At 41.1% G+C, this 24141-nt stretch overlaps 3 protein-coding genes across 3 annotated transcripts; all 3 read right to left on the bottom strand.

Moving 5' to 3' along the window:
• Nucleotides 1-458: 458 nt before the first annotated feature.
• On the bottom strand, nucleotides 459-14477 carry LOC147148874 (AT-rich interactive domain-containing protein 3B-like). The gene is made up of 9 exons (XM_086029197.1): nucleotides 14190-14477; nucleotides 12387-13007; nucleotides 6312-6383; nucleotides 6166-6238; nucleotides 4900-5083; nucleotides 3817-4067; nucleotides 3408-3731; nucleotides 3248-3337; nucleotides 459-1648 (listed from the first exon to the last, which is right to left on the bottom strand). Exons 1-9 carry the CDS (start codon nucleotides 14214-14216, stop codon nucleotides 1509-1511), a joined length of 1782 nt encoding a protein of 593 aa, XP_085885323.1. The 5' UTR covers nucleotides 14217-14477; the 3' UTR covers nucleotides 459-1508.
• A 1891-nt stretch (nucleotides 14478-16368) lies between these two features.
• Nucleotides 16369-20736, bottom strand: LOC147148873 (cytochrome c oxidase subunit 5A, mitochondrial-like). The gene is made up of 5 exons (XM_086029369.1): nucleotides 20561-20736; nucleotides 19769-19885; nucleotides 17032-17153; nucleotides 16839-16952; nucleotides 16369-16759 (listed from the first exon to the last, which is right to left on the bottom strand). The coding sequence occupies exons 1-4, from the start codon at nucleotides 20718-20720 to the stop codon at nucleotides 16839-16841; spliced, it is 513 nt and encodes a 170-aa protein (XP_085885495.1). The 5' UTR covers nucleotides 20721-20736; the 3' UTR covers nucleotides 16369-16759.
• A 2272-nt stretch (nucleotides 20737-23008) lies between these two features.
• Nucleotides 23009-24008, bottom strand: LOC147148872 (ribonuclease P protein subunit p25-like protein). Its single transcript, XM_086028794.1, has one exon. The coding sequence runs from the start codon at nucleotides 23863-23865 to the stop codon at nucleotides 23242-23244; it is 624 nt and encodes a 207-aa protein (XP_085884920.1). The 5' UTR covers nucleotides 23866-24008; the 3' UTR covers nucleotides 23009-23241.
• Nucleotides 24009-24141: the final 133 nt, after the last annotated feature.

The raw sequence follows: 24141 nt of genomic DNA, 5'->3' as shown, positions 1-24141 counted from the left end.
TTGTCTGGGCACTGAAAAGGTTTGCATAATTTGTACTTTGACCCCAGCGACCTTTTCAGTGCTGCATCAAAGATCCTTCAAAATGTATAGATTTCAAGTGGTTCAAATGTTAGTGTAAACTTGTCTTAATTTCTTACAATGTCGTTCAAAATACATACATACGTACTTTTACATATTGATTTTTTGGGGGGGAGGGGACCCAGCAGCTTTGACTTTGTTTCTATATTTATATTCCCTGCTAGTATGATCAGTCAAAAACCATGACGGGGAGGAACATATATAGCTAACATCTCTGGCAACAGCCACCTTGGCCAGTATGATTCTTTAGACATCCGATAATTTAGCCTTTTCTGACTTTGGTGGGAAGAGAGGAAAAATGCTCTAATTGCCTGGTTAGTGTAGTGTAGTGCTTAATTTGTTTGGTTAGGGAGGGGTTGAGAAAAAAAAAAAAAGAACAATTGGACAGCACACTTGATTATTTTATTCCACATGACCGTACATCCAACAAATATGTCGTCAAAGACCAAAAGAGGGCCTTGGTGTTTACACTTGTCAAGTTGTCAGTAACATTTTGTTTGCAATTTTACTTGATTGTCCACTTACAGTACATGTCAGCATGTGGCCACATCAGCACGTGCTGCTTTAAGGATTGCATATTTCTCTCAAGGATTGAGGTAGCACTGGTTCAGTCCAACGTGAGGTCAGTAATGATACATTCGTCGCCTGTACAAAAATACATCACAGCACAGTTATGGGTCCAGTGGACATTCCTGAGTTCAGAAATTCCCCCCCCAAAACAATTGATCAAATGAGGTAAGTATGGCATCTCGTCTACACAAACGACTCCCAGCAGATATGTTTGAGGCAGAACTACAATAATTAAATAAAGAAAAATAAAATACAAATAAAAACTCCAACCAGCAAATGTTTCTAAAAATCCTTCTAAATACAAATGGTCATGTGGTACCTGAAAGTGTACAAATTTCCCTGAAGGTTGCCATGAAAACTCTACTTGCAGTGACCAGCCACCTGTCGGCTTAAATCATATCTACTGGTCACGAAACAGAACTATGACACTGAGCTAAGGCTTTTTTGGTCTTCATTCACTTTGGCAACACCGCTGTTCTATAGGCAACAGAACAGGATGATAAACTAGCTATAGATGTCACAAAACCAGCATTGATTCTCTCTCAGCACTAAAGACACTTAAACATGTGAACATCGCTACATTCAAAAAAAAAAAGCTTACATCAGGAACTAAGATTAACAAGTTATGTTTAGAAGCTTTCCGAGGCCACACGCTTGACAATATTAACGCAAACTAACAGCAAACGTATCGTGAAAAACATCCAAGTATGTCAAGGCTGAAGACTGAAAGAACAAGACATTAGACCTAACAGCAGAAATATTTCAAACACTCCTTGCCTGACCAGAGAGCTCCTATAATGTATAGCTCAATGACAAGGGTAAGGAGTAAAGTAAAAAAACAAACAAAAAAAAACTGATCTTTAATTTGGTCCCTTTGAGGAGGTGGAGGATGAAGAGGAGGGGCTGTGAGAGGAGGAGAAGGCACTGAAACCGCTCGTCCCAGCTGGAGTTACAGCCTGCGAAACCACTGGAGCGCCGGACTTCTGAGCAAACAGTGTTCCTGTTGACAAAGACAAGCGCAAGTGAATCTTGGTTATCAGAGTCCAGCGGAGTGCGCCAATCCTCAGATGTCCCGCGCACATGTGCCTCCTAGTGGCTGTGAGCGGTACACGAGAGGAGTGCTGGAACCTTCCAGCAATGCAATGACATCATGGCTACGTCACCGTTTTCGTGACCATCAGCTTGTCCAGCTATTTGGTATCAACTTGACTGCGCGAGTTTGAAACAAATCTGAGTATGAACAGTAAAATAGTTCAGATTTTATATATTTTAAAGAGCAAGTCAACCCAAACATTGTTTTTTCAAGAATATGTTCTATGCAGGCCCACTAGTTGAAACAAGGCAAAATGATTAATATGAAATACTGTACGAGTTAAGCAGCAAAATTCACCCGTTTTCAGGGGGCGGTCATTTTGTCACTTCTGTCGACTGAAAATGACATCACAGACCCCCAGGGCTCAGATAACGACCAATCACGGCTCACCTGTTTTCTGAAGCTGAGCTACTGAGCTGATCTGAGTTGATCATGTATATTAAAATATAATATAATCCCGCATACAGTAACATACACATTGCGTCGCTGTCTTTTCTTCCTGTGTGTGTGTGTGTGTGGGTGAAACCGTGATTTGGCGCATACATGATGTCATTCCCCGAGATGGAGCAAGAAAGCAAAAACTGATTTTTTTTTTTTTTTTTTTACGAAGGGAAAATGACACACGGTGAATTACATAAGTAACTTTAATGAGTTTACTGGTCTGGAAATTGTAACACGTTAGATTGCTTGTTCCCAAAAAAATGTGGTGATATTAGAGTAACGCGTTACTACGTCTCTTTTGTAGCTTCTGTATGTACAGGGATAGGGTTTAAACAAGTGTTCATTTAAAAGATTTACAGTGCAATCTCAAATTTCAAGTGACCCAATTTATGACTCTTTCGAGATACAGGCTGGATTTTAAATTTTCTTTTGTATGTTTTTTGAGTGCTACAGACACCAGATGGTGAACAATTCTAAAAAAAAAACAATAGTGCAGCAACACATGTCGACAGACAATGAACAAATCAGAGGTTTATGATCACTGCCAGGCAGAAATCTCCTTTGTCCAAGTCTGGTGAATTTCATAATTTGTCACATATTGATACTATTGATGAGTCTCCACATGGGTCCTTTTTTTTTTTCTTCTTCACATATGATTTCCCAATCATAAATTGAAAGTGGCTTGCTCTCTTCAAAAAACATGGTGTTTTTTTTTCTCAAACATTTTGGCGATGCTGTATTCTGCGCAACGCCAGTGATATATTCTTTATCCTCAGTAAAAAAACAACTACTATTACTGCGGCATACTGAGTCACTTAGTTGTGAAACTCCTCTTCGTCTATTATGTACGCCTGCAATATACTGCCCCCTGGTGACCATGGCACACAAACCCAATGGGCAATGAAGCATTAAATCATAATGCACAAACTGTACAAACATTACAAAAGTTGTTGTTGTTGTCTTTTTGTAGAGAGGCTGGAATGGATTAACGGCATGACCATTCATTTCAATGGGTGAAAGATGATTTGCGATGGGTCTGGAGAATGACCAACTGGAACAACTTACCGGAGTACATGGTGCCATTGACTTCCACAGACACACTAATACTGGCCGCTCCATTGGTCGAGATACTCAGGGACAAATCCTGTTTGCTCTCTGTGGGAAATCACCGCAAACATTTCCATTAAACGGAGGTCCGTGAACGCTAACGCTGAGGACCACTCACCATGACCATTGTTGAGCTTGAAGTTCAGGGGATTGAAATGAGAGGCCATCGCCAGGAGGTTTTGCTGGAGCGCCTGCTGCATGAGGCGCTGCTGCTCCTCTGCCAGACGCATCATTTTCTTCTCTGGGCCGTCAGCAACAGCGCCCCCTACGCCGCGCTCCAGCCTGTCTCGTAGATGCTCCAGAGTGGCAGCTTGGGCCAACTGCTGCTGCTGCTGCTGCTGCTGATGGTGATGATGTTGTTGCTGCTGCTGCTGCTGCTGCTGCTGCCCCAGTGCCAGTGCCATGGGCAGCCGGCTGGGAATCACTGGAGTTGAAGCCTCATCTGTAACATTGTGCAGAATGTCCATTTAAAACAAAATGTCAAAATTAAATGACCAAAAGGGGGAGGAAAAGTGCTGATCACATACCTGGATTTTTCTTCACATTCGGGCTGACTGAATGACTGGAAGTGTTGAGTCCAGAGGTGGGGGTCTGCATTGTGGGTGATGAGAGGAGATTGTGCGGAGCGGAGTTTGGAGAGGGTGAATAGCGATACAGGCTGTTGGTGTAGCTGGGACGCCGACCTTCTCTACGGTTACTGTCGATGGCCGCCTGCAGTTCCCCTGGAGAACTCAGACCCTTCTTTTCGCACTCAAAAGGGTACAGGTACTTCATATACCTACAAAACATAAAAATCAGCAGTTCTTTTTTTTTTTTTTCAAGAGCAATGAGTCTTTTTGACTTATATTTCTAGCTCTAGTGCTCCCCCTGTTGTTGTAAAATATAGCGCTTTTTTTAAAACACGCAGGTCCGCCCTATAGTTCTGAGGTCCGGTGTTCAAATTTCAGCTTCAGCCTACCTGTGTGGAGTTGGGAGCTGGGATAGGCTGTATAGCCCGTGACCCGAATAAGGACAAGCACTATAGAAAATGAACGGATGAATGTAATGTGGCGATACAAATCTACCGCAGTAAAAGCATTTCGAAATCTCAAGCAGTGCCACACAAATGTCCGCTTCTGGGTTAATAATGTGCTGCAAAAAAAAAGTAAAAGTACTTCCACAGTTTTAGTGACAACACATTTCACTTCAGAGACGTTTTAAATAACAAAAATGACAGCAAATGGTAATGAGTAACTTGCCCAACATCATGAAAACCAAAAGAATGATATTCTCATTCATGATTGTTCAATTGGGCAAGATGTGTTATCAATGTAAAAATGAACTATTTTTTTTTTTTTTTTTTTTTTAAGCAGACCAGAGACAGTGTGTTCGTTTCGCATTTATAGTGTTATGACTTTGCCCTTTACTGTCCTACATGTTCTAACATGTAAATGTCCCTATTCCGGGAGTAATAAATGATTTGCGTTATCGTTCGATTAACCGGAGCCGCCAAGGCATGGAAGGGACACTTTGTGCCTTATCACGAGCAAGTGTACCATCCGGATGGTTTTGAGACTGTTGGGGTAATAATAAACCTAGATATTATCTGCTGTCATAGTTCAGACACGTACTGCGTGCGCAGAGTGAAAGCTGCACTGGTAATGGATGTGGGGAGGTTGAGACCTCTGGTGATCTCCCTCCATATCTTCTTGTTGATGACCTCCACCAGGCCTCCCTTCTCTGTCACAAGCTTATAAAGTTTGTACAGGTCCAGCACCTGTTTGGCCATAATGGGGATCCGGTTCACAGGCGTCCCTGAAGGAAGCAAAACAAGAATTACAATGACATTGATTTTTTTCAAATTGCAGCCACGAGTGATTTGCACAAATAGGAGGGACTAGCTATTAAAAGACGAGAAGGTCAATATGGGACGCGGTTTGCTTTGCTCACCTTAAGGCCAGAGATTAATAGCAGGTAAAAAAAAAAAAATGTAAAAAGGCTCAGCATGTGCAATCTGTGTGCATACACTCTTGTAATGAGGTTTATTTCAGATGGATAGGGGGTGGGGGTAATTCCACAGCAAACGCTTTGTTTGAGAATTGATTTGAGCACAGCGTGGGGGGTTGGGGTGGGAGAGCAGCAGTGGTTGCCAATCACGGTGTTGACAGCTAACTCCGCAGAGTCTGAGCCTCTGTGGTAAAGCCATTTAATAAAGAAGGCTAAATACAAGTTGTAGAAATAAGATTAGTTTGGGCTAAGCATGAACACGTGCGGTCGGCCTGTGTGTGACCTCTTCTCTGACTATTTGTTCTGGAAGCTCGTATGGAATCGTATGATTGGCTTGAACTGCATATGAAATATCCTGAATACCCAAGCACATACTGTACATACTTTAAAACAATGTAATAATGTCAAGGACCCTCAATGAAATGACCCATAAAATAATTGAATGGATGACTTTGGACTATTCAATCATCCCACAAAAATGTGATTTATGCATTTAATTGTATTTTTTTATGTTATTTTTGGCATATTTGTGGCATTTAATTGTATTTTTTTATGTTACAAAAAAAAACAGTGGCTCGAAAACATCTTCAAGCTTGTGCACAATGACATAAAATATATTGATCCAGCTTGGCTGACATTTTAGTTAGCACCTCTTACTTAATGTTAAACTACAACTTTTGCATTATGTTGTTTGTTACATTTTCACTGTCAAGTGTAGTTAAGAATTTAGTTACAAATTAAATAAAAGTCAACTACCAATTGGCTGAGAGTTGCCAACTACTAAAACATGACATTTGCCTGTAAAAGTTGTTTCATTTCATCAGAATTCCAAGAAGTTTTTTTTAAAAAAACCCCTCTATATTAAAAAGAACAACAAAAGTGAATCTGACCTCTTTTTTGCATGAAGACAAAAAGATCATCAAGAAATTCCTTGCGCTGGGGGTCATTGTCCAGTTCGTAAAGCTGTAACGCAGAAGAAAAAGTGTATTAACATAATTTCCAAACAAGAAAGAGGACCTCTGCTGAATTGACTGACCTTTGCAAAGTCCCTGGAAGGTTCTGCTCTTCCTCTTCCTCCTTCGTTTTCCTCAGCCCAGATGGGAGCTCTCTACGTGTACGAAGAGAGAAGGGAGCAGTTTTGAACTAGGGATCGACCGATTAATCGGCTGGCTGAACTAGGCCTTTAGAAAATTATAATAATCAGAAAAAAAAAAAAAATCAGATGACAGACCCTCAGGGCTCAGATAATGACCAATCACGGCTCACCTGTTTTCTAAAGCTGAGCTGATTGGTCGTTATCTGAGCCCTGAGGTTGTGTGATGTCATTTTCAGTTGACAGAAGTGACAAAATGGCCTCCCCCACAGATGGCTAAAAACGGGTGGATTTTGTTGCTTAACTCATATTCCACAAACGCAATATTAATCAGAATGCTGTGTTTCAACTAGTGGGCCTTCATAAAACATATTCTTTAAAAATATGCTTGGGTTGACTTCCCCTTTAAAAGAGCATCATGCATAAATCATAGGCATAATTATTTTGCTTATACTGCATACACGTATGAACTAAATCTAACGTTAAATTCATCAGTTCATGCTTTTTTTTTTTTTAATTTTGTTTTGTACCTGACGGGTTGGGACTAACTTACTAACCCTAACCTTAGGTACTTGCTGCCCAACATACAGTATCATTGATAGAAATTTGTCAAAACACTGTGATTCCTCTTAAAGTATTCCACTGTTATCACCCAGGACAGTGGACTTTACTCCCCCCCCTTACTTACCCCCTTATTCCCCCCACAGAATCGGTGCCTGTATTGCTCTACTGTGTATACATAATACATACCTGTCCACCCCGGGCTGTGCTGAATCTTCCAAAAGTTGTAATTTGCCCATATATTTCTGTATACAATCTTACACAGTATCTATATATAATCTTACACAGTAGTTATCGTTCAGCGGGAGAGGTGGGGGAAACGGAAAGGACATTTCTATATAGAATCTTACACAGTGTGTATCGCTCAACGGTGGTGGTGGTGGTGGTGTGGGGGGGGGGTACTGGGGGGACTTTGCTTGTGAAAGTCGGTCGAAGTTTGTAATGAATCTCTAACGGATGCAGACGAGATCGGCCTCACAAAAAAACGAGTTTTAAAAATTTTTTCCCCCGTACAAAAATTGTTATACGGCATACACAATTTGAAATGATCAAAAATCGTAGAAAATACGGGGAAAACGTATAATTGACAGGTAGGCATTAGACATAATTTAATTTGCTCAGAGCTGTGGCCAGTGAGAGGTAGATGAAAGAGAAGGCTCCATTGTCATGAGGCAGCTTAATGTGACATGTTATTGCTCCATGAGCTCCTACTTAATGTGACAGTTAAAGGTTAAAATGTGAGTGCGTGTGCAACCGTGCGGAAAAGCCTGCTGCGATGTTTTTGTCCCGCAGACAAGCATGCACAGCAGTAAGATGATAGCAATACGAAACTGTTCCACAAAGACAATTTGTGCCGTGTGCACCCAAAAGTCACCGTTTGACGTCACTGTTGTCACCACAACTGTGACCGGTCGGCTTGTCGTCATACGTGACTCGCGATTCGGTTCAATTTGATGTTTTGTACTAAAACAAGGGTGTGTTTTAGACAACACAACATGTGCTTGTACCCGACAGGATCGTCTTGTCCATTTATCACACTTGTGCTTCATCAAAATAATGGAATGTTTTGGTTATTGCTCTGAATGTGATTGTAACATCTCCGTTGTTTTTGTTTGACAACCAAAAGCACGGTTCAAGGAATGGTCCCATAACAACATTTCACACTCTCAGCTATAAAACACATGGGAACCAAAACAACAAAAATCATCAACTACAACTCCCTTTGTGTTTACAGTACAAACAACACTCACATTAGACCCGACGGGGAATTATTTCGCAGATTTTTCCACGGTCGCTTCAACTAAGGGGACATTTACGCGACAACAGCCTCGAAAAATCTGCGGCGGCTTTGCAGTTGTTCAAACAATTCTTGTTCACTTGGAGCCATGCCAGGCCACTAGTTTCCGACAAGGTCCCCTAGAGGCAGCAGTCTTTGAATAAAGGCTTGCAACTTATTACATTTGAATGATTTTGACAAATGATTTAGTTGAGATATTTTCCCATCAATTAACAGATAGCGATTTAGTATGCGAATAATTTTTTTCAAGGTCCTCTTCCTATGATTTTCTTTTTTTTTAACAAACACAAGCAATAGATTATTGCATTTAACGGTATTCCAATGACCAGTATCAGATTTATTGTACCTAAATGATTTGGTCTTGTAGGTTAGGCTTATGTAAAAATAAAGGCAAATTAACACTTATATCTCATGATAAGTCCTGATAAATTAAACGGAATCATGAATTAATATGAAATTTAAAATGAATATGATAATTTACCAAACACTTTGACTTGCACTCTTTTCAGTGTTCACCACGACAACTTCAGAAAATTCTACCAAACACTTTTAGGTGTTGAGCCTTTGCTTGTGATAGAGTTGACTTGTGTATGAAATGTGCTACATCAATAAAGCTGAATTGCCAAACAAGTGTGGTGTAAACATAAATTAGTAAATCAGAAATCGGATTACAACAATAATGCAAACAAACGTGTGGCTTTCTCACTTCAACTAAAAAACACAAGTCATAAGTCAAAAAAATTCTTTACAATATGTTTTTGCACACCCACTAGTCTAAACATAGCTTTCGGATTAATATTGTGGTTGTGGAATATGAATTAAACAGTCAAATCCACAGTTTTTCAGCCATCTCAGGGGCTGGCCATTTTGCCACTTGCTGTCGACTGAAAATGACATCACAGTCGCAGGTAACGACCAATCACGGCTCAGCCTGCCAATGTCACAAGACCAAACTCAGAAAACCGGTAAGCCGTGATTGGTCCTTCCTTACCTATGCTTTGTTGGAAAAGGACCATCGTGAGCCATGGAGGTAAGTCTCCATTGCATGCTTAATACACAGGGTTAGTCGCCTCATTGTTTTTAAGTTTTTGTCAAAACTGCAGACTTTTTCCATTTGACAACTGAATTCTGCTACATTACCATGTTGATTCGAATTAGATTAACTGTTCAGCCCTACAATTTATAGGTACCTTCAACAGTGACATTTTTTTTTTTTTTTTTAAGTTTTAGTCTTGAAAATATGACAAGACCACAGTTTCATCTGGTTTTACATCAAAGCGTCCATGTAAACACCCTGCTAAATCTATGAGTTATTATTTACTAAATGTCTTCCTATGTAGCTTTAACTAAATGATTGTCTGCAGCCACATCTCACACAAACCTCACCCTGGGGTAGCTTTTGACACATGTAATAGCTGGGCTTAGAATTTCTAATAAAGGGCCTTCTACTCCCCCGCGTAGAAACTCTATTGACGCGAAGGTAGATAAACATCCCAGTCCTTTCACCATCAAATGGAAATAAAACCCTTCCCCCCTTATTGATGAGCAAGTGAGACCTACTGTGGCTCTATTAACAAAAGAGCTGGCAGTTAATTGCTCACAGAGCTTTCACACAACCAACCCTGTGAATGCTGATAGAATTCGGTATGTAGGTCAGCAAAAGGTTTCTTTTGTTTCACGAAAAACTCTACTTTTGACTACTTGTAAGGCATCTCCTTTGCTAAACTCCATTTGTATTTTTCATATTGTAGTATTTGAGGCATCATTTTCCAGCCCCACCCTCGTTTTTAATTGATTCTTAAAGGCCTCATTATGAAATCATTCAAAGGAACAAAAGTGAAAATATAGCGCTTCAATAGAACAGCAGGGGGGACTACATTTTTAATCCAAATCAAATCATTCTGCCTTTAATCCTCCATACAAGTCAAGATCATTTATCCGACCCCTTGCTGAGCAAACGGGGGCTCTTTAACACCCTCGCAGACTGCCACTGAAAGCCTTTACAGTTAGACCGCACACAAAGGGTGAACAATGACCATCCAGTGTGGGGAATCTTTTACTGTATTGCCTATGCTAACACACTTCTTTAAACAATGACTGAAAGGGCTAAGAAGACTAAAAAAAAATGTACAGAAAGCGTGCAGCCATTATTATATAACGTTTGTTTCTGAAGCCTCCTAAAACCAACGGACACGGCATTTCTAGCAACAATCCGAGCCGCATTCAAACCTGGTTAGCCAATGGATGAGATCCAAAAGTGAATCTACATCTGAGGATTTTCACTTGCAGGTGACAGCCCACACCTCACATATAAAGACCCTGTGAAAAATCACAGATTGACATGACTCTGAATGGGTTGTGGCGTTTCAAGCAAAGGGGCGAATTAAACTGGCCCAAAAACATTTAACAATCCCGCGACGCAAACAGCACACGGTTTCATGCGTCACATTAAACAGAGAGCGGTGCTTTTAACACAGCCTGAGTGCCGTGTTGAAGAAAAGACTTGCGTTCTCATTGCCATTATGTATTGATTACTTGCATGTGAAATACAGTGCCATTTAGTGTTGCTAGGAGACAACTAAATTATGCAGGGCTATGCACTGAGCCGTAGTTATCTTAGCAACGAGTTGTTTGGGAGTGTAGCCAGTCCTGGATAAAGATTTTTTTTTTTTTATCACTCAAACAAGAAAAGACAGCTGGCTAGTGAACTGAAAGGGTAAATCAAATTAAACAGAATTAAGCCTGAGTGGAGAGTGCCAAAGCACCTGACCAACACTTCTGCTTAACTGAAATTGTACTGCAAGTAAACTTTACAGATACATGCTGTGAGGCATCAGCCCGGCGGCCCCTCGGGCTGCTGGCTTCATTAATCAGACTGAATTGTACTGACGTGAGGGCCTGCGCAAGGGAGCTGATGGCTTGTTAAATTGGCTTCAGTTAACCAGAAAACAACACACACTGGAAGACATCTTTGTTCATTTATTTAGTACTAATTCGATCCATCTATGAAAGGGATGTATAGTGGCAGGTTGAATTATTAGATGTTTTTTCACTAGAAAGCAATGGGTAAAATGATCGTGTATCCGCCTGTTGCCAGTCATACAACGAAATAATAGCTTTGTGTTTAACTAAATAGGAGCAGATTTCACATGAAGTTCAGTACATTTGTGAGTAACTTGAGACAAGACCATCATTGGTACCCCATGAGACGAGTTCCAAGATGTCGCAACTCCTCTCCGAGCACATCAGTACAACACTAATATTAATCTTTGTCGGCAGAAGATAAAGAAAATATGATTGCGAGTAGGGCTGAACAATTGACCAAATTCAAATTGACATCGCAGTGTACTAGAATGCAATTTTCAAATCGCAAAGGCTGCACTTTGGGAGAATAAAACTGCTCATTTCAGTCAATCATAGGCTTTGTTTTTTACATATATGTATATTTTATTTATTTATGTATATATGCCGTGCCTAGGTAAATTCAGTGCTTAAGAAGTGCAGTCCACGTTTCGACATTTCAGTCACATGAAATTGAGATTTTTAAGCCACAGATTTGTTTGCGTTATTGTTGTAATCTGATTTGGGATTTACTGACTTATTTAATCAACACTTGTTGTTTAGTAAGATATAGGCTATGTGGTCGTTTAAATACACAAAGTGTCATTTTCTTTGTTTTACGTTTGGTTTGACAAAAAACTTCAACTGAGATTGGCAATAAACAGCTTAATGCCTCTTTTTTAATAACTGTTCACTAATAACAATAAACAGTATATGTACTTTTAAAAGGGTACAGTTCCTTCGGTGACATTTTTGCTTGGCGGTGTGACGTGAGAGTTTTCTAAGTAAAACATGTTCATTATATATCGTTGGGACACCTGGTTACCAAACCAGCATTAAGCCCTTGCCAGTGAACACACACATATTGCTTGGAGTTACAGTACTGTGGCTTGGACCACAGCCAAGAGGAATTAGCCAGGCTGGTGGCATTTCAGAGTGCATGATATAAGTGAAGTAGGCACTCTCCGCTGTGAAGGGCAATTGAGAATTTATACACTTTGGCGTCTTGCCAAAAGAGCCATGTTTCTTCTTTCAACAGCAAAGCAAAGGGCACACGGAGAGGGGTTACAGATGTTCAACTAAACATAGAGGACGCTTACTTGTTTCAGCGTCTCGTCGTAGGCCCAGTCAGTGAAGCCGTTGGCCGGCGTGAATGCAGGTGGGCCGACAGGAGACAGCACCTCCTTCTCTTCCTGCTCCTGTTTGATGGCTACAGGAGGAGGAGGAGGAGGAAGAGGAGGAGGAGGAGGCGACTTGCCGGCTGCCGGTTGAGCCCCGGGGTAAGGGTTGAAAGGGGGGCCCGGAACCTGCTGCAGTCGGAGCTTTTTGGACTCCTGATGAAGCCCGCTCTCCTCCGCATCTGGCCCCATATCCTCCTCATCAGAGTCACCTTCATCGTCATCATCATCATCATCCTCACCGTCGTCCTCCTCCTCTTCCCCGGCATTAACTGTGCTTAGATGGTTGTTGAAAGCTTGCTGAGTGAGTCCATCCGCTTTGCTGAATATGTCCGGCCTGGAGCCCGGCTGGGCCCTGGCAGCCGCAGCGGCGGCATGTTGGGCGAATAGGAGCTGAGCTTGAAGGAGGTGTTTCTCCTGGAGGTTCATGTCCTGTTTGGCTACTTGCTGTCTCTGGAGGTGCTCCATCAACGCCTCCAGCTTCAGGCCGGCAGGACTGGACTGGGGGCACCTTGTGGAGCTGCCCTCTTCAGATAAGCCGGACTGAGACATAGAAAACAACTATGAGTTAAATTTGATTCAACTGTAAATAAATACTTGTTTTTTTTTTCCATTGAGGGGCAAACAACTCTTGTCTATAAGAAAGATAAATAGATGATAGCTATTTAAATATTAGCAGATTAGCTAGGCAATCAGCCCCATTCCCATTATTAATTCTTCGTGTACCATTCTTCTTCTGTTTTAACAAATTAAATATTGAATTATTCAACAGTTTCTCATTGTAACCAACAACATGTTAAAAATGGGAAGAAATACTGTAACACATTTGAAATTGAGGAGTACTGCTAGCTTTGTATAGTTTTCTGAAATTAGCTAGCCAGTAGCCATTTTAAAGTGAATCATTTCTGGCAATTAAACATTGGAATTTTTTTTTTAAAGTGCAAATGATGTAGGGCGGCCTAAAACACAAGCTATAGTGACATATTTTTGCATTCATTCATCTAAAATTGTTTCATTCTCTTATGGGGTAACGTTCCACAGAGAGGCATCCAACTACGGGATAGTAAACCTTTGTGCAGGGTGGTTTGAAAAAGGTCAAACACATACACAAACATCAAACATCTGACTTTTTTATGTGACCAATGAAAAGTGGTCTTAATCATTTAACACAGCGTCACGTTTTGTGTTAAGGAAAGAAATAGCATTCATGCGATAATAAAATACAGATGATCGATCGATAGATATTGTGTTTTTAGATACAAATGCATTTTCCTGTTCATTCATTTGATGAGTTCATCCATTTTAAAGTGAACTATTTCCACAATGAGTCATCAAATTGTGGAATACAATACAATCCAACTGTATTTATATACAATACGTGTTTGTACTACATGTGTTAAAAACAAAATTGTCTACATTTCAACATGAAATAAAACTAGCACACACATATGACAGGAAACTTTCTAAACGACAATTTCTGTGTCCTGTCTTAAAATGGAGAGTTATAGACCTTCATTTCTTGGCCAATGTTCAGTTTAATAAAACCAGCTAATTAAAGGGAGCATATAGATAATCGTTAAGCCAAGTGTACCGCTGTAGGTTACGGTGTTAAAAGCAACCGAGGGTGAGTGTGGTAAGCGAGCAGATATGTGTGGCCTGTAGCGCTTTGTCGGGGTAAGCAAACACGAGCGGGGAGCCTCGAACCGAGCGGTCGTCGACACTCACCATTTGGCCCTTGGAGTAATCCATCATCTCCGATCGACTTGTTCCTTCTTCTTGGGCCCCGCGCGAACGAATCGCATCGCACGAGCCTTTCGGACAGGAAGGGCGGCTCGGAACCAGAGTGACTTGGTTGCTTGGGCTCTTGTTTTAGGAGAACAAGCCGTGTAGAGCTGAGGAGGACGAGAAGGGGAGGGAGGGAGGATGATGAAGAGCAGGAGGTGGGGTCATGAACAGGCTGCGTGGCCACAGCGCTTGGAAACTCCAAACATCTTGGATTGTGTTTTTTTTTTTTTTTTTTTTTTTACAACCCCGACTTGCGTAAATGAATGAATGAATGAGGTCCGCCCACTACTCGTAAAAGTGTATTTCCTTGCAGACACCAACAGCAACCTAAAGGTGTTGGGAGGCTTAAAAGAACAGCTGCCAATGTGGCCTTTCGTTTCACTGACCTACATTTACATCTTAATTCTAATACATTTTCAGAAAGTGTATTAATTTATTCCCAATTGTCTTTTTTCTTCATTTCGATGTATTTCCATTGGGTGTGGATATTACTATTAATTTTTTTATGCCATGTCAATGTAAAATGTCAAGGGCTATGTAAATTAATAGTGCTGGCCACCAATTGGGCTGTTTCTTTAACCAATCAGATTTCAAATTTGTCCTCGCAAAGCGAGCTAGACTAGATGATGGCAACATTTTTCCGTCCAATGATTGGTTGACCAAAGCAAAACTTGTTACAGCCAAATTTGATTAGCAAAACACACTTGAAGTGACCGGTACACATTAATACATTTAATAATGAACATTTCTGCTGGGTATGATATATTTGATTATTTTTGGTAATGTTATTATATAAATAATTATTTTTGAACTGCTCTAGATCAGGGTTATAATCGTTTTGGATTTTTCACTATAGTTTTTGATTCCGTTTTGACTTTTAATTTTTTTTATTAGTTTTAATTACTTTTTAAGGCAAATTTGATATTTGCAGCTACAGGTGTACAGCAATACCGAAATAAATGCATTTAAAATGAATCCCGAAATGTCATGTGTGAAAGAATGAAAACAAAGCAAATATTTGCGATATACTGTAAACTTAAGATGTAGTTTCACTAGGTTAGTTTTTTAAGCATTTTCAATTTTTTATTAATTAAAATGTTTTTTTGTTTTTGTTTTCAATTTTAGTTGTAGTTATTTTGTTAGTTTTCGTGAACTATAATAACCTTGCTCCAGATGCTGTCATAGTTGCGTGCTGTCATACTATTGATATATATTTTTTTTCTTATTGAAACATACGTGGTAGTGTACAGAGGCCCAGGTATCAAATGAACGAACCGTCACGGCTGCCCACTGAAGGCAATCGCGGCTAGTTTTTCTTTTGAAATTTACAGCAAAGTGTTTTCATACAAATATTTACTGTAATTATGACATTTCGAGGTTACGACCGGCGTGCAATGAACTAGTTTGCAGAGCAGCAGACTACGCCGTCACGAGGAACAATACAGCACACGATTTCTCTGACGCTGTTAAAAGTTCTCTGCGAACCATGGCGGGTGCTGTAAGATGTGACTATTTAAATGTCAGGAAAAGCTACTAAAACATCTTCAGTTCATATAGGATGAATCGGAGGCACTTTAAACGGTGGCAGGTGTGTGCTGGCTCTCATTTAAAATGAGTTTGAATGTGATTGGACAATTCTGAATTGTCACATGCTAGTTACAAGGGGGTGTGCACAGTTTTGCAACATTTTGTTGACGTTCGTAAAAAATGGAACGGTGGAGAAGGTTTTTGAATTATTAATCTTGGGCACATCTTTTTTAAATCACAAAAAAACTGACAGGTGAACAGGGGTGTGTAGACGTTTTAATTATATCCATTGTAGTTTGGTCAGTCCATCAATTCAATATCTTCCCAAAATGTACAGGCATACCAAATGTGGGAGGTGCACACCACTACATTTTTGGAAAGTTATGACCATATTACCCTTAAATCATGCAACACAAATGGTCCGCTGGCTGTTGACAGAGTGCTCATTAATTTATTCTTATTTTTGATTTAACAGCAATGTTAAGCATTCACAGAATTTGCCAATAACTACCAATAACCTATCAAGTGATGGTATATTCTTCATTTGATGCTTTAGTTCATGTGTTGGATTGATTACTAAGTGAAACCAATGTGCCATTTCAACAAGTTTATTTGAGCTTCATTGAACATTGTCCCTGAAATGAAAACACCTACAGATGCAGTAGAATGGCTTTTTAATAACGTGAAAATGCTGTCCTCTGGTGGTAACAAGTGAACTTCACAAAAGCACTTCCAAACAAGTGCAGGCTCTCATATAGCAACTCAGAATAAATCGATTGCTTTCTGAAGTACTCAAGTTTTTCTTTTAAAACAGTATTCCGAAAATCTTGCAACACGCGTTACAGATAAATTGTCCTTTATTAGGTTCATCAATATTTTACAAGCAAAAGAACTTAATAAAGTCAAAATTAAATATCAGACGGATGAGGCAAACATGAAGATAGACAGAATCTGCGTTCTTAGAACTTCCACCTCCGCTTGATCTGGAAGACAAATAAACAGCACTGCAGGAGACTGACATCTCGTGATAAAGTGAAGAAACCGGTGGCTTAGATAACTTACTCAGACTTTGTCGATGCCGAGCTCTTCCGGTGTAGAGATTCCGAGCTCGTCTAATGTTGGCCTAAGTTCTTGAAGAAGGTATGGGTAGATCTCTTTGTGCGGGCCAGCTTTATCCTGAAGAGGCAACCGGCAGAAGTCACTTATTAATCAATCAAATAAAGTCAAGATGGTCACTGGCAGCACATCCTCTCACCTTGACCGCTTCAAGAATTCGAATTGCACTGGCCAAGTCGTTTAACCTCCGACAAGCTCGCAGCGCTGCCTCAAGAATCTTTGGTTCAGGTACCAGATCATAACCAATCAACGTGTTCATACCTGAAACACACAATTATGACACACACTTCATACTGTAAAAATTTTCATTAGCAGATGGAATGCACATTTTTTTTAACATGACAAAATGATAACAATACAATTTTATTTATACAGCGCATTTCATAACAGCTAGAGCTGAACAGAGAACCCTATGTAAACTATTGTAAAAATAGTCTCAAAACAAAAACCTTAGCCATCAAATCATCTAGTAACCTCTGTAGTTTGGTAAATAAAACTAGCTAGCACCAGCACACAAACCCGTATTGTGTCCTAATTGACTGCCTGTATTTTTTACGGTGCAATTCAGTATGCTGTTTTTTTACATCGTACAAACCCCGCCTTGTATTCTGCGTGCTGATTGGCTAAAGTTCTAAAGACCAATTTGAATACATCTCCTCCGTGCCATGTCTCGCACAGCATGCGTTCAGCTTACTAAATTTATTTTAGTGCAGAAGATGACACAAGTGGTCAAAGTTTTTCATTGTTTTCGAAAAGTACAGTTTAGATTTAGTTTTTCCCCCCCAATCCGACCTGTGCATCTTTCATATTTGGATATAAATCAGGTATGCATGCGATGCGTCTGCAGTAGGGGTGGGCGATATTAGATCGTTAAGGACTTTAACATGTTGACGATCTCATGAAGCCGAAAGATCGTTTGATCGTCTACAGGGCACATTCTATAATCTATACAGTGTAGCTCTATGGCGGCTCATAGCCGCTGACGCATACCCGACCAACCAATCACAGCACGCACAGTGCACCGTACGTGACACTTCCCGCCTCCCTGTTTTTTTGTACAGCCGGGAGCTATAGCGTTAAGTCACCACGAAGCAGAGTTGGTCCCGAAAAGAATCTCTACATCCACAGTGTCGATTTGGTTTGGCTTTTCCTCAGAGGAGAAAGCGCCAACCAGCTATTTGCAAAGTTTGCAGAGACACGGTTCGGATGTCAGATGGCAAATGGCAGCCCAAGCAAACGGAGATCAGACACAGGGTAGCCAGAGGCAGCCGCTAGCTCCAAGCTAACACAACCCTCGGTAACACAGTCATTTAACAAGGGCACTCCATATGAAAAAACAAGCAAGCAGTGCAAAAAAGTAACTGAGGCAGGGACTTATTACCTTGCTGAAGACATGATTCCCATTAAAAAGTGGAAAACGAGGGGTTTAAAAGACTCTTCAAAGTACTAGACCCGCGTTACGAGTTGTGATTTTATGTTTGCGTTATGTTGGGGCCGGCATGGCTCAGTGGTAGAGTGGTTGTTTCTCAACCCGGAGGTTGTGGGTTTGATCCCCGGCCATTGTGCCCATGTTGAAGTATCCTTGAGCAAGATACCGAACCCCCAGTTGCTCCTGATGCTGCGTCATCAGTAGGTAGATGAGGTACAGTGTGAAGCGCGTTGAGTGCCAAAGGTAGAAAAGCGCTATACAAGGGACAGTACAATTTTACCTTTTTAAAAAAAACGATGCAAAAAAAGAATCATGATAAAATCATGATGGTGATTTTATTTTTAAAAAATCGTGATGATATTTTTGCCATAACGCCCACCACTAGTCTGCAGTATGAAGTCTCAGCCATACACATCTGACCTATATGTCATCAAAAGCCATATATAAGGTCCGCGCCGGCGAGAGAGAGTGCTCAGGACACTGACAATTGTCTGTGGATCTGCAAAGTTCAGAGTAACGGTATTACTTTTATATTTGACTTTAAATGAATCCCACTTGAATCATGGAGCTAGAAGTGGACATTTGTGGTGATAGCACTAATTCTGTCACGCAGACGGTTAATTTGTTACGCTGCGGCAATGACATGATATCACCTTTAGTATACGTCACCATGAAATGAGACTGAAGACATCTCATTTCCCGAAAATATTTCTACCATCTCCCACCTTGCTCCTCTGTTAATCAGATGTGAGCCACTACACGTCGGGCCATATTTACTTCTGTAAACACTTGGCAACATGATGTTTTTTTTTTTTGTGTGCGTCACTTGACGTTGTGTTTTGTGCACATGCGTGTCACATCACAGACACGTTCCGTTCACATTAGAAGTCACATTTGTTTTTTAATGTGAATGAGAACATAAAATCAGATTTAAAAAACATCTGAATTCCTGCAGTGTAAGCCTACCTCTAGTTAGCGCAGTAATAGAGGCATGATTACAGTAATATTTTGAATTGAAAATACCATAAATCTTAAACAAAACAATACGTATTACAACATAATCTAACATAGCAGCCCAAACTAGGTTGTACCCTGTTTGTAATTATGAAACCTGGTATGTTGGGCCTGTTGTAAACAGAAAACCCTATGTACAATCTTATCAGCTTTTGAAGGTTCAACACTGATTAATCATACATTTCCTCTCGTGATGTGTGTGCATGCAAACATTAACCATCCATTCGTTTGTACTATACCACTTGGCCTCATCTCACTAGAGTTGCAGGTGAGCTGGAGCCCAGCTGACTGAGTGAGAGGCAGAGTATACCCTAGTTGTAGTTAATATAGGCGGAAGGAAGAGTAGCTGGAGAAAATCCATACAAACGACTCACCGCCACTTCATGAATATGTACTTTGCTTGATTTGTCATCATAACTTGCGATGAATTTACCTTTTCTCAGCTCCCATGCATCAATGTCTTGCTTGTTGAAGTAGGTAACCCAACGTGCATCAAACTCCTCATCTGTCTCCTGTTTCCCATGTGAATAGCACCTTGAGGCCAACAGACCTGCCAGGGGACAGTGATACACAATCCCCATTTAATGCACTGTACATAAAACTGAAGGGCATACTGTTCACACGACAGACAGTCAGTCAGTAAAGTCGATAAAGGAACGTGTTGTCTAGTTTTAAAAATACACAAGTTCTAACTTTAATAAATAATGACAGATATAATAATTTATCAATATATGGCTAAGGGCGTCCTGGTCATAAGAGCTAGGCGCCGACAAATTAAAACAGCACATTTATAAAGTTCATTACTAGCAAAATAAACGTGACGATAGCATATGTTGACGTCATAAAAACATTTTGGACATCCTGGTGGCAAAAATTGAATTGAGCTCTGTTAGCTCAAAGTGTTAGCATTAGCAGCACTACCACTAGGCCCCACGCATGACACTTTCAATTGGGTCACGGCAAGGACACACACAAAACGAAGCTATCCAAACCGTCGTGAAAAAGCCAACGCGCCCAAATGTCAAGCGGCAAATATTAATTTAAGTCTTTACTTATTCATGCAAAACATGGGTAGGCGTAATTAAGCATTTGCCCGCGATAGTTACACGAGCTAACGTTAGCTAGCACGGGAGGCGCGAGGATACACTGATGTGTCCGCTATCGGTGACGACAACTTCCTCGACTCCTAAAGTAACAACACCAAACAAATATTAATGACAAATACCTTGGCAAGCCGGTTTCGTACGTGTCAAACTCCGAACACCGGAGAAAGACAGGCGGACGGCTGCTCTGAACATGATAAAGGACAGCCAAGCTGCTACCGACCGGTCAGTTTTGCTAGCAGGACACTCAGTCAACGATGCATACCCACACTGTGACGTCATTCGCTCCTGGTGCGCATGTGCAAGTTTTTCCCTGCAAAGTTGACCTAGAAATACAAGTGCTGACACGCTGTACTGCACTTAATTCTGAATTCAGTACTCTGTACTTTTAGAAAGCAATATAGATACGTGTGCATTATCACTCAAAGTAATAAAATGGCTTAAAAGAAAAAAAACGAACAAATAATATTTTTGGGTCATATTTGTTAAAGAAGCGGAAGTCACCATACAAAAATTATTTGCAATTATATGTTCTATGCGCCTTCACTTGTCTAAACATGGCATTCTGATTAATATTGTGTTTGGTCGTTGATTGGTCGTTATCTGAGCCCTGAGCAACTGTGATGTCATTTTCAGTCTACAGCAAGAGGCAAATGGCTACTCCCTGAGATGAACAAAAATGGGTGGATTTTACTGCTTAAAGAGACACTTGGATGAGCTTAACATTGGCCCTTATATGATAGGTTTGCATGTAAAAATGACATCAGTACTAAAATTCCCACCTCAAAAGACTCTGTAGTGATTTAAGGGCTTTTTTTGTGATTAGGTTTCCGACAGATTTCCCCGCCCCTTTTTGGGGCGTGGCTCATGTTATGTTTTCGGTCTCAGCTGTCCACGTCACGGGAGGGAGCCAAGCGGGGTAATATTGCTCGCTTTGTTAGTGCTGTTGTCTAAAACGGCGACCGATCGCCACCAAAATGCAAATTGCACATTGCTGTCCACTTCAACCCATGAAAGTATAAAAGTGTTCGCAACAATAGTTTGGATTTATTGACATGACGTGATCTCATTATGATCACCTCCACAAAATCAAAAATACCATGGCGATCACTTCTCCACTTACACAGGCTGAAGCGGACAAGAGCATGAATGTGCACACGAATTATATGTTCGTCAAATATGTACTGGTTTACATTTCGGACATTTAGCGACGCTAAACTCGTGTTAACTACCAGGAGGGAGACGACGGCTTGCAGCGATCAGCAGGGCAGGCAGATTGGAACTTTATACCCTCACCCCCTTCCCTCCCTAAAGGTAGGATAACGGGACGGCTGATAGCAACAACTAGCTTCAGGCCGTTAAAACAAAAGGCGTTAGCACAACAACATTAGCTCCTTATTGTCCGCGCAGCGTCTGGAGGTGATCATGAGCCTGCGTCTTCATGTCGCGGGATTGCCTCCCAAGCAGTCGCGTGCGTTGTCCGCCAGCAAGCGTCAATCTTCAGCAAACATAAAGTTCCAGCGAGGACGCTAACTGCACAGCCGAGTATGGCCGCATTGGAACGTTCGGCTGTTACGTTCCACGGCGTGTTGTCGGTCGAAAAACTGTCGCCATTCCTCAACCAAATAAATGTGCATGTCCACTCATTCCCACTTAAGTCTCTGTAAATATCCTGACTGGTGTTAAATGCCTCGCTCGTCCTAACCGTGATCAGCAAAGAAGCAGTGGTTTTTTTTTGTTTGTTTTTTTATAGCGAAGAAGCAGTGTGCGCTCGTCCTAGCATAAATCTATGTAGCTCATGCTCACTTCCACATTTCCTCATTCTCATAAATCAGCTACGGAGAGGTTAGTCCTTTTGATATGTTGAAGTGGTCATTAGTAAGGATGTCCACATAAATTTTGGTGCCAATTGATCATCGTTTTGAACGTTATAAGCAATCAAAGTACAATGATTTCAAATGGAGAGTTTGTAATCAGTCCCTCCAGTGACTCCGACCGAACAAGGTTATAACGGTAGGGGGCGCAGTCATTCTCCTCATTAACAAGAGGCGTTATTCATGGAGTCACTTATTTCCTAATTTCCTAATGGAAAGACACATCATATAATTTAAAGCAATAATCGTTCCTATTGCAGTTCCTGTTTGCGTACCACACACAATGGCCTCAAAATATGACTTAACAATCTGTCAAACAGCCCCTGATGTCATCTGTTTTTAATTGGAAGGATTTTACTGTAATAGTCTGCCAGCAGATTAAAACCCTGAAACATTAACTAACATTGAAAATTAATGTGAGCAAAGCTGCTTACTATCTCTGTATGGATGTGATGCATATTATTATCACATTTATTTTTGTGTAAATCCAGGTCTGGATGTTAGGAGTCAACAGAAAAAAAAACCTTGAGTAGTAACACAGATATAACAATTGTGTTTTACATGCAGGAGTGTATAGTACAACAAAGTGCTACAAACAAGCAATTAATGGAATGATTTATTTGCAAAATTAAAAAGAAAATAAACGATGTGTGACCACACATTGTTGGAGCCTTTCCCCCTTTATAATGCCACAATTATGAAAAATGATTGCATCTTGATTTACAGCCAGCAGCCAGTGCTTATGTGGCAGACAGGAGAAATGTTGAGATAATTGACTTGATTAGAAAATAATCGTCAAGAAGGAATCTAAGGGCATTACCTAGCTCTGGTAACAGGAGAATTTCCGGAGATGAATGTCTACATATTTTAACAAATGATCCTCCAACATGTCCAACTCAGAAATCTGTTTGGAGGCTCAATTGGGGAGATCATGGAGCACATTTACTCCAGTCCTCCAGGCAGAGTCTCTTGGCTGCCATGGGGCCATGAGGCGGCCTGAGCGTTGCTCTGCATATCCCTGTATCCTCTGCGGGAGCGCCGGCTGACTGGGGAGGCTGGTATCCAGGCTCCTGGGGATTGAGAGGGTCTTTGGAGAGCAGGATACAGATGGCCGGGACGGTCCTCTGCATGGTTCTACCTTGCGCTCCGTGTTCTGACGCTTCCCAAACTTCATCCACGGTCTTGTAGTAGAGCTTGGACACCTGGTGGAGCCCTTCCACTTTCCGTTTGAGGATCTCCACACAGGTGATGGTTTTGGTGACGCCTCTGTCCGAGCCAGTGAAGACCACCTGTCTCGGTGACCGCCCGTGGCTCTCTTTGCCCTCGCCTTGCATGCGAGCTGTAGCGAAGCGCAGCAAGTTGCGGATCTTACTTCCTTCCCTCACTCGCATGTGGAGGAAGTCTGTGGCGAGTCCAGGAATAGGATAGGCAGCGCTGTCTTCCGTGCGCCTGACTCTCCTGAAGTTGTTTGGTCTGACTGTAGGAGGTAAAGATTGAATGGCCGGGTTGATTGAAGTACTTGAACGCACCGTCTGAGCCATGGCTTCTGTCATTCTTCAAAAACTCCCCCCCCCCCAAAAAATAATTTTTGTGATCAGTTTCGCAATCTAAACTTCCGTCTATTGGCAATTCGGCATTCCTTCATCTGAGATGACCGCAAAGTCTAATCCGTCTGACGTGAAGGAAAAGATGTCCTTGCTCGATTCAGCGGCGAGGACAGCTGATGCCCACAAACACACATGAGGCTCCTACAGTAGAGTGGCACAAAGCGCTCTTAAAGGCACACGCAACATTTTGCCTCATTGAATGCCATCATTAATGTCATTTAT

Source organism: Filicampus tigris, chromosome 4 (assembly GCF_054856515.1).
Source record: "Filicampus tigris isolate MCC_2025a chromosome 4, RoL_Ftig_1.0, whole genome shotgun sequence".
NCBI lineage: Eukaryota > Metazoa > Chordata > Actinopteri > Syngnathiformes > Syngnathidae > Filicampus > Filicampus tigris.
The sequence above is the reverse complement of the archived record's forward strand: the minus strand, read 5'-3'. Positions and strand labels throughout refer to the sequence as shown.

What these genes read in the sequence shown, in the direction of transcription:
- LOC147148872 (XM_086028794.1), bottom strand. Translation starts at nt 23,865, where the DNA reads ATGACAGAAGCCATGGCTCAGACGGTGCGTTCAAGTACTTCAATCAAC.
- LOC147148873 (XM_086029369.1), bottom strand. Translation starts at nt 20,720, where the DNA reads ATGACGTCACAGTGTGGGTATGCATCGTTGACTGAGTGTCCTGCTAGC. An exon ending in TACGAAACCGGCTTGCCAAG is followed by an intron (nt 19,886 to 20,560) that starts GTATTTGTCATT and finishes GTCCCCTGGCAG; the next exon opens with GTCTGTTGGCCTCAAGGTGC. An exon ending in TGCATGGGAGCTGAGAAAAG is followed by an intron (nt 17,154 to 19,768) that starts GTAAATTCATCG and finishes TGTGTGTTTCAG; the next exon opens with GTATGAACACGTTGATTGGT.
- LOC147148874 (XM_086029197.1), bottom strand. Translation starts at nt 14,216, where the DNA reads ATGATGGATTACTCCAAGGGCCAAATG. An exon ending in GCTTTCACTCTGCGCACGCA is followed by an intron (nt 4,068 to 4,899) that starts GTACGTGTCTGA and finishes TATGTTTTGTAG; the next exon opens with GTATATGAAGTACCTGTACC. An exon ending in GAATGTGAAGAAAAATCCAG is followed by an intron (nt 3,732 to 3,816) that starts GTATGTGATCAG and finishes ACAATGTTACAG; the next exon opens with ATGAGGCTTCAACTCCAGTG.